Here is a 12983-nt window from a genome sequence, read left to right on the forward strand (position 1 = left end):
TATCATCGGAGTGCTATGTGTAATTTTGCTCTCGATGATGGTGTGTATTGTGATAAGGTGATCAAGGAAAGTCTGCTGTAGCCTGTCACTACAGAAAAATAATATTTTTCCAGCATATCGTAAACTCTAGAAAATTATGTACTGTACATTGTATATACCGAGCTACTGCAGTTAGCAATATCGAATTTGGACGTGTGTGACTGTAAAGTGTAAACTCTATTGTATTAGTCGAAGTATGAATGACTGTATGTATGTACCTTGAATATTTTCGGACTGCAAATCAGTATAATACATCATGAATACATACCCTCACATTCCAACAATACATCTACAGTATCAATACCAAACCCTCGTCGAAGTCGTCAGGTAACATGCAACCACAGCCGGGGATCCCGAGTCCACGGCCACCACCCGCAGGATCCAATTGTGATCGATCTCCGCCCAAGCGACCAGCCCCACCGGGGCGTGTGCCGGTAGCGCATCCGCGGCTGAGTCCGACTGGCCCGATTGGTATCAATCAGGTGTTGAGATAGTCCGATATGGACTGCTGAGCGGCGCAAGTTCAAGACATGGATGATCACAGACCACATCGGGCTACTGCAACAGTGCAAACGGCAAACACCCTATCTTCCCGTCGAACTTCCTCTCAGGATAAGGCCGCCCGAGTGAGTCGCGGTTGTTGGGTAACTTACATGGAAATGATACGGCACGAAGGATACTGGCTGTGATACTTGGATGGAATTGAAGAAAAAAAACGAAACAGTAAAGGAAAAAAAACTGACAGAGCTACATATCTTCTCCATTGTTAGTCACAATAACACGAGGTCATGTAAAAAAATCTTGGAAGAGCCAAGAGGTTCCTTCTCTGGGCCATGAGCATAGAAGCGTCCAAGCTCACAGTCCAGCGTGAGGCTGGAAAACGAAAAGCTGGAAGCGGCACTCCCCTAAAACCAGGTGGGTCGTCCTTGTGCCGCTACACTTTCGCCGCCCCGAAGGGGTCTCCCAAGAGGTTCCCAAGTTCGGGCAAGGATCTGTCCGAGGCGAGACATCTTCCATGAATAGGCGAGAACAATGCCAATCACGGCTCTGAGTCCTTCGTTCCTGTGGATTCAATAGAGGCTGGCCCCAGGTGGGTAATTGGTATTGTCGGTCTCTTTTCCCTTTCGCGTTTGCCAAACAAATAACACCCCTTCCGAATGCGGATTATTCTTTGCTTTGTGAGTGCTTATGCAATGTCCTGTACAGATCACACCCCATAACAATAACTTGTACTGGTCCGACTGGAGCCCTGGGCCGCCAAAACCCTGAGAACCAACTCGGTATTTCCTCGGTACCCGATGGTAACTCACGCTCAACACTGGTACACCCAGGTACAGTAGTCCACAGATCAAGCTGTTTGTTGTGCCCGGTTCAGGGCGACGTGCCTGCAATCAGTAGAACTGTACAAGTGCCCTCCACTGGAGCGCGCGTTCCATGATTCGCGCCCCCCCCCCCCCCCCCCCCATATCATGGGGTCAAGATGGATATCTCTCCATTCCAAGGCTCGTGGAGGAGTCGCGCAGCCAAAACTCCTGCAATAGCAACACTTGCTTTTTGTCTTTGGCCCATGTCATAGGTCGCTGACAAGCAATCAGATGTCTTGGAATTTTTCTGGGAGGACTTTCCCGGTCAGGTTGGCACATAGTAGTATGACTACTCGTGCTGTACCCGGGTTGGGTCATCATTTGACTCGGATATTATTAGAATATGTTTTTTTTTTTGCCTTCCCATGTCTTAGCTGCGCTGCGCCGCCCGGTTGCGGAAAAGATGGTTGATTTTGGATCGTCATTGGGAGTTTGGGTTTCGAATCAGTTCTTCGTAGAGAATTTATATCTTTCAGGCAACTTCTTGCTCATCGCTCTTTTTTCTGTTCCTCACACACACTCTCTCTCTCTTCATCCCTAGACCGTTGTTTTCTCTCAGTGCTCCCTTTCCCCGTCTTTGCATCCTTTTCAAGTGTTCAATCACTCGTCACTCGCTACAGTCAACATGCGTTTCGCTACTCTGTCCATGATCCCTCTGGCCGGCCTCGCCGTTGGTATGTCTCCTCTCGCGTCGCGCTGTCGGGAGTTCAGCGCTGAACGGACAACCACCTCGTTCGCACATTGTCAGAACGTGGACTAATTTGGGTCTTTTTCAATCTCCAGCCCTGCAGGTCACCCAGCCCCAGAAGGGTGAGGAGTTCAAGACCTCCGACTCGATCACTGTCAAGTGGTCTTCCGTCAAGTGAGTATTCCACCCCATGTCGCACCCTTTGCGGGCGCTGCACACCCGACACGGGGTTATGATCATGTACTGACCAGAGTCACTTCTCAAACAGCACTGACGTGAGCTCCTTCAACATCTACCTTGTTGACAACACCGTCTACCCCCCCGTCAACAAGGAGATTGCCAAGAATGTCAAGACCTCGGACAACACCTACACCATCAAGGACCTGTCCGGCCTGACCGCTGGGTGAGTTCACATCTCAACTACCAAGACAGGCGACCCATTTCGCCATGTCCCCAGGAACCCCTTGAGCATCTCCGATACTAACAATTCTTTTTTTTGTAACCAGCCACGGCTACCAGGTCAACCTTGAGTCTGACTCGACCCAGAACACTGGTATCCTCGCCCAGTCTCAGCAGTTCAACGTGACCAGCTCTGCCCAGAGCTCCTCTTCCTCTTCGTCCTCTTCTGCCTCTTCTGCCTCTTCCACCTCCGCTTCCGCTTCCACCGACTCCTCCTCCACTGCCACCAGCACCCAGTACTCCATGACCACCGGCACCACCACCGGTACCTTCACCACCACCTCTGGCACCCAGACCCTGACCGGTACCACCACCGGTACCTTCACCAGCTCCGTTGCCACCGGCACCACCACCAACACCAAGGCCGCCGGCAGTGGTTCCTCCACTTCCGGTGCCAACGCCAGCGGCACCTCCGGCACTGCCGTCCCCACCGGTAACGCCGCCGCTGCTGTCCGCCCCGTTGCCGCCCTCGGCCTCGTTGCTGGTGCCCTCGCTTTCGCTCTGTAAATATTGAGATAACGAAAGTCTTCTTCAGTATGAATCATGATGCGCAAGTTGAGGTGGGAGGGCTTCGTTGTGCCTCGAGTGGATGTGGTCTGAAGTAGGGTGGTTGTTGCGGTTGTGGGTTGTGTACATGTGTGAAAGAGGTTGTTGATCTGTGTATCTTTTTGTTGGTGTGAGTAAATCAACGCCAAGGATCAATTGGCTCTCTTCCTTTCCTTTCTGGTTTCGTTTTTTGAGGAAAGGAGAGAGGTTTACATGAAATTCTTTTTAATGATAGATGGAAATACTGTTCTCGTTTTTTTTTTTTTTTTTTATCTTGGGACTACATTACTCTCTCATGAGGTCCGCTCCTTTTATCTTTTTTGGCTTATACAGTATTGCCTTCACTCCTTTCTCTATTGAACATCTTTGATTGTTCACGACGACATCCTGGTATTTCGAGGCTGAAACTCGTGAACATTTCTACCAATATATATACATAAAAAAAAAGTATAGAGCCTAGCTGAATTTGATTATGATGTGACGGTTCTACCCTGTTGCCAGCATGTGTTAGAAGAGGTCTAGGTACTCAGGGCGATCCTTGGAACAACGGGCACGTTTGCCGAAATAATGGGACCTAGCTAGGTAGGTCCTAGATACAGGACCTTCTTATCATGACATACGTCTTGGATAAATGAAGTAGATAAGATAATGAGAACCTTGTAGCTTGTCTTTCGGAAACCCTCCGTGTCATCTTCGTCGTATCACAAGACGCTCACGCAGTCGAGCCTTGGTCTGGTCCATTGCTTGGAGGTTTTTATCTGATATTGCCAGAACATGTGACTGCATGTCCCATGACGGCCTTTAACTTACTAGGAAAAACCTCTATCCCGCTCAGCCGTAGCAATCTCGCCATCTCTTTCTCCTTTATCGTGGCTGCTCTTACCTCGCACTACTTAAGAGCCATGATACAAGCCGAGGTTCATGAGCGTCTACACGAGACGAATCAAATGCGCCACTGTCTTCCAGTGAGCTATCCCGACTCCCGAACCCTAGTCCCTACACATGCAAGTGAGCTTAAATGGTGAGAATCTAGTTGATCGAGGTTGGAGAATGACCGAAAGTCCGATTCTCACATTCAATCAATCGCGGTGACTCTTTGGAGTCAAGCAACCACGATCAAAAGCGGGCACTTTTTTTTTTTGGAGCCACGCGACATACACCCCACGATGGACCTACAAGATCACCCTGATCCCCTGATCAATCCAGACTAGCATAGTAGCTGTAGTCCTGGTTCAACTTGTAAAAGGGCTTGGGCTCGGGCTGGTTGCTGCCTCCCTCCCAGCTAGGAGTCAACAACTTCTCAGGTGCATCATCCCGCTTATGATCCTTGAACACATGCTCGAAAGTCTTGGCCCACTGTACACGGTTGTTCAGACCTTCGAGACCCCAAAGCTCTTGGAGGAAGTGCAGAATCGAGCTGTGGGTGTAGGCGCTGTCGTCGGCGTAGGAGGTACCGTCGTGGTGAATCAATGTGTTGGCGGAGATGAAGGGGGAGATGAGGAAGGCGGGGACTCTGGAATTCTCTTCGTTAGAGTTTTGCTCCCTCTTGTTGATACTCTCGAGTCTTGAAATGAGGAGTATCTTACCGGACTCCCAGTCGAGTAAAATCGTATGTCACGGCACGGCCCTCGGATTTGCCGGTGAAGCTTATCTTGTCGTCGGGTTGCGGTACGTTGATTGGAGTGGGCACGTGGTCGGCGAAGCCACCGTGCTCATCGAAGTTGATGATGAGAAGACTTATGACGGAAGCAATTAGATATTCGAGGCGCCCAAATGTCATCGCTGGGGACGGGGCTTACTCACACATTATCCCAGTACTTGGACCGGCGAATCGCATCGTACAGGTGCTTCACCATCTGTTCACCGGGAGCCATGGAGCTAGTCGGGTGCATCGAGTCAACCGTGCAGCATTCAGGGTTGATGTAGGAGAATGTTGGCAGTGTGCCCTGTTCCAAGTCACGGTAGAACTCATCGGCATGGGCCAGATGATCCATTGCGTTGTCTTGAACCCACTATCAAAAAGTCAGCATGACTGCAAGAATGAATGGATGGAATGATGTAGAAGAGAACGATCATTTACCTTGTACATGAAGGCATCGACAATGTCTGTCTCGTAGTACTGCGAAACCATTCGTAAGCGGTTTTCTCATACACTACAACACATCTCGATATCTCTCACTCACATTTTTCCAGGAGACATTCTTCTTGCTCAACGACTCGAAGATGGAAGTGGCGCAAGTGGTGCCCGTGACATTGTTCCAGAATCCAGCAGACTGGTCAGTATTGTCAACAAAGCCGCAAGTTGACCCAGAGGTGGCAAATTGTCGGTTTGGGTTCGTTGGGCCTGGATGCTCCGCGAACTATCGCTCAAATCAGCACCAATTCTTGTCTCCGTTGAACTTGGATCTTGGCAGGGAGATTCATCCTCCACTCACATAAGCGTCGAAAAAGGCAAAGTTCTGCGCCAACTGGGCCAGCACGGCCGTCTTCTTCTGATCATACGCCTTGATCACAAAGGCAGCATCCCCCGGCGTCGACTTGTACTTCTCCGACTGCCGTTCGACGAAGCCAGCCATATTGGGAGCATCATCATTGGTGATGTTCCACTTGCGGAAGATCTGATAAGTCACTCCGGCAAAGTCGTGATCCGGATCGACCAGAGGAACCTCGGTCTCAAAGGGACCAGCGCAGATCTCGAGCGGCTCTCCCCATACAGTCCAGTTGGGGTTGGTGTACTGGTTACAATAGTCGATCTTGCGCAGGTTGTCAATGTGGGGGTTGAAGTCCCAGTAACCGGCAATGTTATCGAAGGAGTGATTTTCAAGGGTGAGGTAGACAACGTGCTTGATCTGTACGGGGAATTCTGCCGTATCAGTGGGCTGCAAGCAAATCTCTCATTGAGAGCTCTCTGGGCCATCTCTCAGCAGACTCTCGATACTGACATTGTTGCGCAGCTTTTCCCACGTGCGGCTGTTATGATCGGCAGGGAGCGCCGATGTGGCTGCCATGAGGCCCGACAGGGCCGCGAGTGTCACGATTGATTTCATTGTGCCTTGACAGGTCTATTCGTCTAATCGCAAGACGGATGTATGCAACATGCAACCTCACTGAGCTGACAACCTGGAATCGAAGCATTCAAGATGGGAGGGGGGCAACCGTTTAGCATTCTTATAGTCCCACGCGAATCTCGCGACAATCCTCCCGCTGGTCTACACGGGTTGGCTTCGCTCCTGTGCTGAAATTGATCCTGTCGGCACCTTCCAAATGGAGCTTCGATTGCAAGAATGCAGCTTTGAGTCTAATCATCTGGCTGCAAGTCCACTCGCGACGCTAAATCTGCAGGCGAAGGCGCAGATCGCATGCAACTGGTGGACTACTTGGCATGACTGTTGGATCCCAGCCCTATCAACGGCCTAGGAAGTCGCACGATCTTCTTCACCTTTATCGCCTCCTTCCTGTTCGTCTTCTTTACGACATTGCCGGAAGGCGTTTACGAAAATTCCTGGTTCGGACGCCAGCGATCGAGCCGTTGGACCTGCTAAAACTGACAAACTGATCTTTGGGCGGCGCCGTGACAAAGGCAAAAGATCGACACGACCAAGCTGCGAGACCCGGTGGGTATTTTACTATTGATGTGAGCTTTCAAGCGATCTGCTGAAGATCAAAAACAGAGAGCTGTTCTGCACCCTGCATTATCAAGCATCAACAGGAGCACCGAGGTGCGGGTGAAGCTGTCCGCCTGTTCTGGGAGATTGAGTGAGCAAGCCGAGATTATCGTCGGATCACACGGCAAGATGACCGAGACTAATGATATCGGCACGCGGACCAGTGCGGCTAATGGTAGAATCTATGAACGTGACTGGCTCCTCATTTGCACTCCATATCTGCAGGTGAAGGAATTTGTTGATCTCGGAAATTGGCCACTTAACTCTCTCTAACCATCAAGCCCAGAGTTGGAGTCTTCTCCATCTGAGCGGTTTGTGCCATCGGAATTGAGGCCAATGACTCTCTTTTAAAAAAAACAGTACGACCGTGCATCAATGCTATAGGGACTCAGGGAGTGAGATTATCTGGGAAGGGGATTTGATTTGGTACCTGGCCACAAGTTGGGAAGGTAAGTAGTTGTAGCAGTACGGTTGGTTATACGGTAGTTATCATAGTACAAGTACTACAAGTCTACAACTACTAGCACGGTACCAGGCAGTAGCACTGTCCTAGCTGGTCCACTGCTCCACAATCCTTGCACTCTTTCGTCCTGCTGCCTCCCACCAAGCCAAATCCGCCTACCGCTTTCGATACAAAAGCACAAGGTCGGCTGAATTCCTCCGTGCAGACCAAGCTGACTCGATCCTGTCGAGGCGAAATGCAATCAAGCCCCGCGGATTGGTGTCAACTGGGGAATTAAGCACTAACGAGCTCCATCGGGCGTCCCTCAGGACTCCACCGCCTTCCCCCGCCGACCCGCCCAGCTGACCCTCTGCGAATCAGAAGGACACGTGCCTGCTCACACCGGCATGGTTGCCAAGCACGTTGTGCCTTAACTGGCTGGGATGCACTGCGATCAGCGGGGGCACATGGGATTCCTGTTGGGCCAACGGCCCTCGGAGTGCAAGGATCTTGAATTTCTCCGCACCAGCGGCGAACACGAAGGGCATAAGTCGAGAAGAGAGACAGAGAGAAAGTTCGGAGACGAGAGACGATGATGTGACGCGGTCAAGCGAGAGGAGAAAAAGCACATGCTGCGCAGGTGGTCGCGCAGCTAATCTTAAGTGGCCTACAAGCATGTTCCATCCTTTTTATCTTCCTCGACTTGTCACTTTGCCCTGTCTTGAAGCTTTTGTTTGACAAGGGTCCGTGGCGCCGACGCTCAGCAAGGGATACGAACGTGCTTCTGTCAATTTAGATCTTACTCACCAACACATCTACTATCTCGGCTGTCTTTTCCAAGCCACCTTCTCCGACCACAATGTCAATCACCTCTGCCAGCGGCCTCATGTCGCGCTACTCTCGATTGTCAGACGGTCGCGCATCCACCGACGAGGAGAATGAAAAGAACATGGCTTATAAGCTGCCACGTGATGTCGAAGCAGCTGACAATCAGCAACGTCGGTCCGGTGCGACGGAGAAGAAGGCCTCGCGATGGATCGATGGCCGAACCGTCTCCGATGCCATCATCGGTCTCTCGGATGGCATGACCGTGCCCTTTGCCTTGACCGCAGGATTGTCCGCGCTGGGCGATACCAAGGTGGTCGTCTTTGGCGGCATGGCCGAGTTGATCGCCGGTGCCATCTCCATGGGCTTGGGCGGTTACCTCGGCGCCAAGAGTGAAGAGTGAGTGTCAACAGCACCGCCACCTCATTCGAAAGTGGACATTGACAGGAGCTAATCTTGCTTGGTGACGTTAGAGAGTCCTACAAGGCCACGCTCAAGGAGACGGAAAATCAGACCATGGTTGATCCCGACTCGGTCTCGACTACCATCGAGGATATCTTCGAGCCCTATGAGCTACCCGCCGAACTCGTGTCTCAACTCAAAACTCACCTGTCTGCCTCGCCAATGCTTCCATCATTCCTTATGAATTTCCACCACACTCTTCCCGAACCCTCAGACTCTCGGGCAGTGATGTGCGCTCTGACGATCGCTTTGGGTTACTTTATTGGCGGATTTGTACCTTTGCTACCCTACTTTTTCGTCGGCCCCGAGGACGCCTTCATCGCACTGCGTTGGTCAATTGCCACCATGGCGATTGCACTGTTCCTGTTCGGATATGGCAAGACCTGTTTTGTGAGCGGATGGGCTGGACGGCGGAACGTGCGCAAGGGAGTCATCGGTGGATTCCAAATGGTCTTGGTGGGTGGTGTGGCTGCCGGTTCTGCGATGGGACTTGTGAAAGTCTTCCAGTTGTGGGCCAATGGATCCGGTCACGCCAAGCAGGAGTGAAAAGGTCCTCCAGCTTCAGCTTGAGCACTGATTGACTTGCCATGGGTCATGTGTAAATACTTGATGTCTTTTCTTTTTCACCTTCTACGACGATTTTGGGGGGATCTTCATGCTTACGGCGTTGACGACACGGCGTTCTGATTAGGGTCATCTTGGGATATTCCGGCGTCTCGTCCTTTCTTCTGAACAGTTGTTGGCCAGCCCTTTACCCAATAGGTGAAATATCAGAGGGTACTGCTTTCTATTGCGCAATAGAGAAGTACAAGCCACTTGAACCATTCGATATTCGGACCACACCTCTTCTCATACAGTGGGCTTTTCAATCGCTCGGTCCTATGCTTATGTGTACGCCGTTTCTAAAATCGTGAAGAAATCCTCAGCCTCCTACCTTCACGGTGTGAGCATCTTGCACAGGACCTGCGGCTATTGTTATTGATACCTGGCTATCTTGGCTACAAGACGGATTGACTCTTGGAGGTAGACTTCATCTGAGCCATGACGTTGAGCGGGCTTCGAATAATCGCTGATAAAGACTCACGACTGAGAGAAGGCATACTGCCTGAAATACTGTAGCAGCCTAGGAGGTCCGAGGTAACGAACTTTTCGTACCGGTTGACTAAAGCCTAGGAAAACCACCTGGCTCAGTTCAATCCTTCAAGTTATTCCATCCTTTCATAGTCAGATTTGGTTCGATCAATTGTCATCGCATGATAGTCTGCCACGGCCGGGGATATTCGATACCCGAAATCATTCCGAGCGAGCCTCTCCCGTGAAACGCCATCCATACAGAAGCAGCTCAACGAGGCTACTCGATGAATGCTACTTGGTACCTGGCACATGATAGCATCATGTGATTCTGGCAACTCCAGCCGAGGTAGCTACTCTTCACCCACAATAATCTCACTATCCCATACTCCTCCTCTCTTTTGGGCTGCTCACGTTAAAGCATATCCTCTACCATCAAATCTCGCGGGCTGCAGGCCTTAAGATGTATGCATCATGAATCCTGCGACTGGATCAGGCTGAGAGGTATAGCTTGGATTGGATGCGAGATCTCTTCTTGACAGCATCGAGTTCGCGCCGGTACTATTTAACCCTCAGACCTTCAAGATCTATTGCCCAGTGCTGACCTCGTCACTGGCGAGCTTATCTCAGTCCCGTCGGTAATTGGTCGACAGTGACACAGCCCCTGCAAACATCGGCCTCCCCTCGGAAGGACGTTTCCGATTCCGCCCTTTTGCTGCCATCTTCGTCTTTGTCGACTGGCGCAAGCTTGACGTGCCTTAGTCTACCAAAGACACGGGATATTGGCATGCTTCAATATGCGTCCCGCCCATGAAGCTGCTGTGTCATCACTTTCAGAACCCGCCAGAAAACGTGCCAAATACACTCAGATCGCTTGGTTCGTCTATCCCCGCACGGTGGCCATCGAATACACATTCTATCTATACTGGCCCCTAACACTGAAAATTCCCAGCACTGAGTGCAAACGTCGCAAGATAAAATGTAGTGGCGGAAGCCCATGTACACGCTGTGCACAAGGCAAGGCTCTTTGCAGATACTCTACCGATCGGATTCCGATCCAGGATGCCGACTTTAAAGATGCACGGTATCACTTTTTCCTTGAACACAGCCGACGGTTCATTGGCAACCGACTGGTATCTGAAGCAGGTCACTGATAACCTACAGAGTCGGCCCCCGCTTCGATGCAATTGATCGACATCTTGAGTCTCTCCAGCAAGAAATGCGATCTATGTCGGCCCGTCTACGAGAGCTAGAGGCGTCGAGTCCAGCGTCTTCCATGCCAGCAAAGTCCAACACTCAAAAGGAACTCGATCGCATCCTGAATGCGCCTAAAACCCCAACATATGTAGGGCCTACAAGCGCTGAATTTGGTCTTCGGCAGCATCAATCCTCCCTGAACCCTCCAGAGAGTGCATATGACACGGATGAAGATGAGCCTGTGTCCAACTCAGCGGGAAGAAGCTCGATGCCGCATCCAGGTAGCGGAGTGAGTCTCCACCTAGAAGAAGTCTTACGCTTACTCGAGGTGTATGAGGATTTGGTGGGCGTGATGTATCCTTGTGTGGATATGGAAAGTGTTCGAGTGTATGCGCAGGACTACTATCGGTCTCATGGAATCATCACAACCAGTACCGATGACCTGCAAGATCAGAGCTCCGAGGATCAAGACTGGTTCTTTGCTCGGGACATTCAGGTGTTGAAGCTGCTGCTTGCCACCGCCCTGTTGGCCGAATCTCATGGCCGTAGCGAACTGGCTGCGCAGCTTGCAGACAGTGTGGAAGACCACTTTGCACCGCGATTCAAGGTGGCTGAGGTAGATATGAAGGAGATTCTGATCATGACCTTACTTGTGAGTTGATAGCCCCGGTGAGGACATTTGAGTGAACCCCCTGATGTCCCAAATCCCTTTTCTTAGTTACCGTCACATACTAAACTCGGTCTCAAGTCTATATTTCATTCCTATCGAGACGACGAAGTCATATCCTGGCGAATGACCCGTATTGCGACAAGCGCGTGCATGGAACTTGGTCTTCACCGTCAAGAGACATGGCGACAGACTGGTGGTGTCTTCCCAGGTGAACTGGCATGGAGGTGGGCCATGCGACTGTTCTGGTGCGTCTATGTCCTTGATCGGAAGTGGTCGTTTGGCAGTGGGCTGCCATTTGGCATGCAGGACACCGACATTGACACGAACATTCCCGAACCGGGACACTCCACGCCGTATCTGGCTTGCTTGATCTCGCATGCGAGACTGAGCACCAAGATCTGGGGTCTAGTGATGGAATGGCCAGAGCACTGCCCTTCCACGACGGCAGATCAATGCGCCCAGCTTGATGCTGAGGTACGACAATGGATTTGGTCCATTCCGCCCGAACTTCGCTTCAGTCCGACTTGGTCGTCCGCTGCAGATGCACAAGCCGAGCGGTCACCGCAGCAAGATCGTATGAGAATGTTGCAGGTCCTTCTCGCGCTGCAAGGAAATCAGCTTCGCATTCTCGTGTATCGACAAAATCTGCAAAGCAAGGAACGGATTGCTGGAGACCCGGCCGGTGCAATGATCGCGGTGGAGACGGCCAAGAACACAATTCACATGCTGGAAGATTACAGCAGCGAGTCGAATATCTACTTTGATCGACCGGAGCCATTCAACTACTTCTTGATCTCTGCCCTAGCTGCTCTTCTCTTAGCAGTGTCGCATGCTCCGAATCGCTTCAGCCATGTCTGCCGACCGGAATTCTACACAGCGATAAGACTCGTGCGTCGCTCTGCAACTCGTGCACGAACTTCTAGGCGGTTACACAAATTACTCAGACGTTTGAAGCATGTTCAGTTACCCAAAGGAAGTCTCGATCACCAGGCTGTTTCTCGCGTTCGTCAAGATGATTACAAAAATCCTGGGAGTCATGGCCCTGCAATTGAGCGGTCACGACTACCAGATCAAATGTCGTTGGTAGCTACAGCCACCCCTCGCTATGGATGGGATTCTGCGAGCGGACATTTGTTGGCAAGCAACTCGATTGCAACACCAAATCCGAACCTGACCCACGACCGCTCATCAGCTCTTTGGAACACTTCGCTTGGCACGATTGAAGACGGTTCCAGGGTGTGTGAAGATTTAAGCAGCTTCTTCGAGAACGCAGGTGATTACTTCTTCGATCCTCATTTGGCATTAAGCGTGCAGGCGTCGAGCACCGCAGATGCATCCCTGGTACGGGGAGTTGATATGGGATTCTTTTCGGTCCCCGCGAATCCACTGTCGCCCAGTCATGCGTTTGACAACCTGGATGCTGCTAATGAAGAGCTGACCCGGGCCATGGCAGGTCTTTTATGAAGACTCCGTGGCGGGTCGGTGCAACTGGCGCTCGAGAGCTGGGCGATGCATCAGCTGAACGAATTGGCCGAATATCTGCTGGCAATTTTGG

General features: G+C 51.3%; 4 protein-coding genes across 4 annotated transcripts; 3 read left to right on the top strand and 1 right to left on the bottom strand.

Annotated features, from left to right (window-relative positions):
* Window positions 1–2028: 2028 nt before the first annotated feature.
* Window positions 2029–3057, top strand: N7539_002035 (GPI anchored serine-threonine rich family protein; the record flags this gene model as incomplete). The annotated part of the gene is made up of 4 exons (XM_056931638.1): window positions 2029–2077; window positions 2187–2265; window positions 2360–2494; window positions 2598–3057. 4 exons carry the CDS (start codon window positions 2029–2031, stop codon window positions 3055–3057), a joined length of 723 nt encoding a protein of 240 aa, XP_056793669.1.
* Window positions 3058–4293: 1236 nt separating this feature from the next.
* Window positions 4294–6143, bottom strand: N7539_002036 (uncharacterized protein; the record flags this gene model as incomplete). Its single annotated transcript, XM_056931639.1, has 7 exons — window positions 4294–4609; window positions 4683–4832; window positions 4900–5108; window positions 5177–5215; window positions 5280–5456; window positions 5532–5975; window positions 6039–6143. 7 exons carry the CDS (start codon window positions 6141–6143, stop codon window positions 4294–4296), a joined length of 1440 nt encoding a protein of 479 aa, XP_056793670.1.
* Window positions 6144–8062: 1919 nt separating this feature from the next.
* N7539_002037 (VIT1/CCC1 transporter family protein) lies at window positions 8063–9036 on the top strand (the record flags this gene model as incomplete). Its single annotated transcript, XM_056931640.1, has 2 exons — window positions 8063–8427; window positions 8502–9036. The coding sequence occupies 2 exons, from the start codon at window positions 8063–8065 to the stop codon at window positions 9034–9036; spliced, it is 900 nt and encodes a 299-aa protein (XP_056793671.1).
* Window positions 9037–10358: 1322 nt separating this feature from the next.
* On the top strand, window positions 10359–12892 carry N7539_002038 (transcription factor domain-containing protein; the record flags this gene model as incomplete). The annotated part of the gene is made up of 3 exons (XM_056931641.1): window positions 10359–10645; window positions 10726–11410; window positions 11507–12892. 3 exons carry the CDS (start codon window positions 10359–10361, stop codon window positions 12890–12892), a joined length of 2358 nt encoding a protein of 785 aa, XP_056793672.1.
* Between the last annotated feature and the right edge of the window lie 91 nt (window positions 12893–12983).

This window comes from Penicillium diatomitis, assembly GCF_028827545.1.
Source record: "Penicillium diatomitis strain IBT 30728 chromosome Unknown utg000002l_segment0_segment0, whole genome shotgun sequence".
Taxonomy (NCBI): domain Eukaryota; kingdom Fungi; phylum Ascomycota; class Eurotiomycetes; order Eurotiales; family Aspergillaceae; genus Penicillium; species Penicillium diatomitis.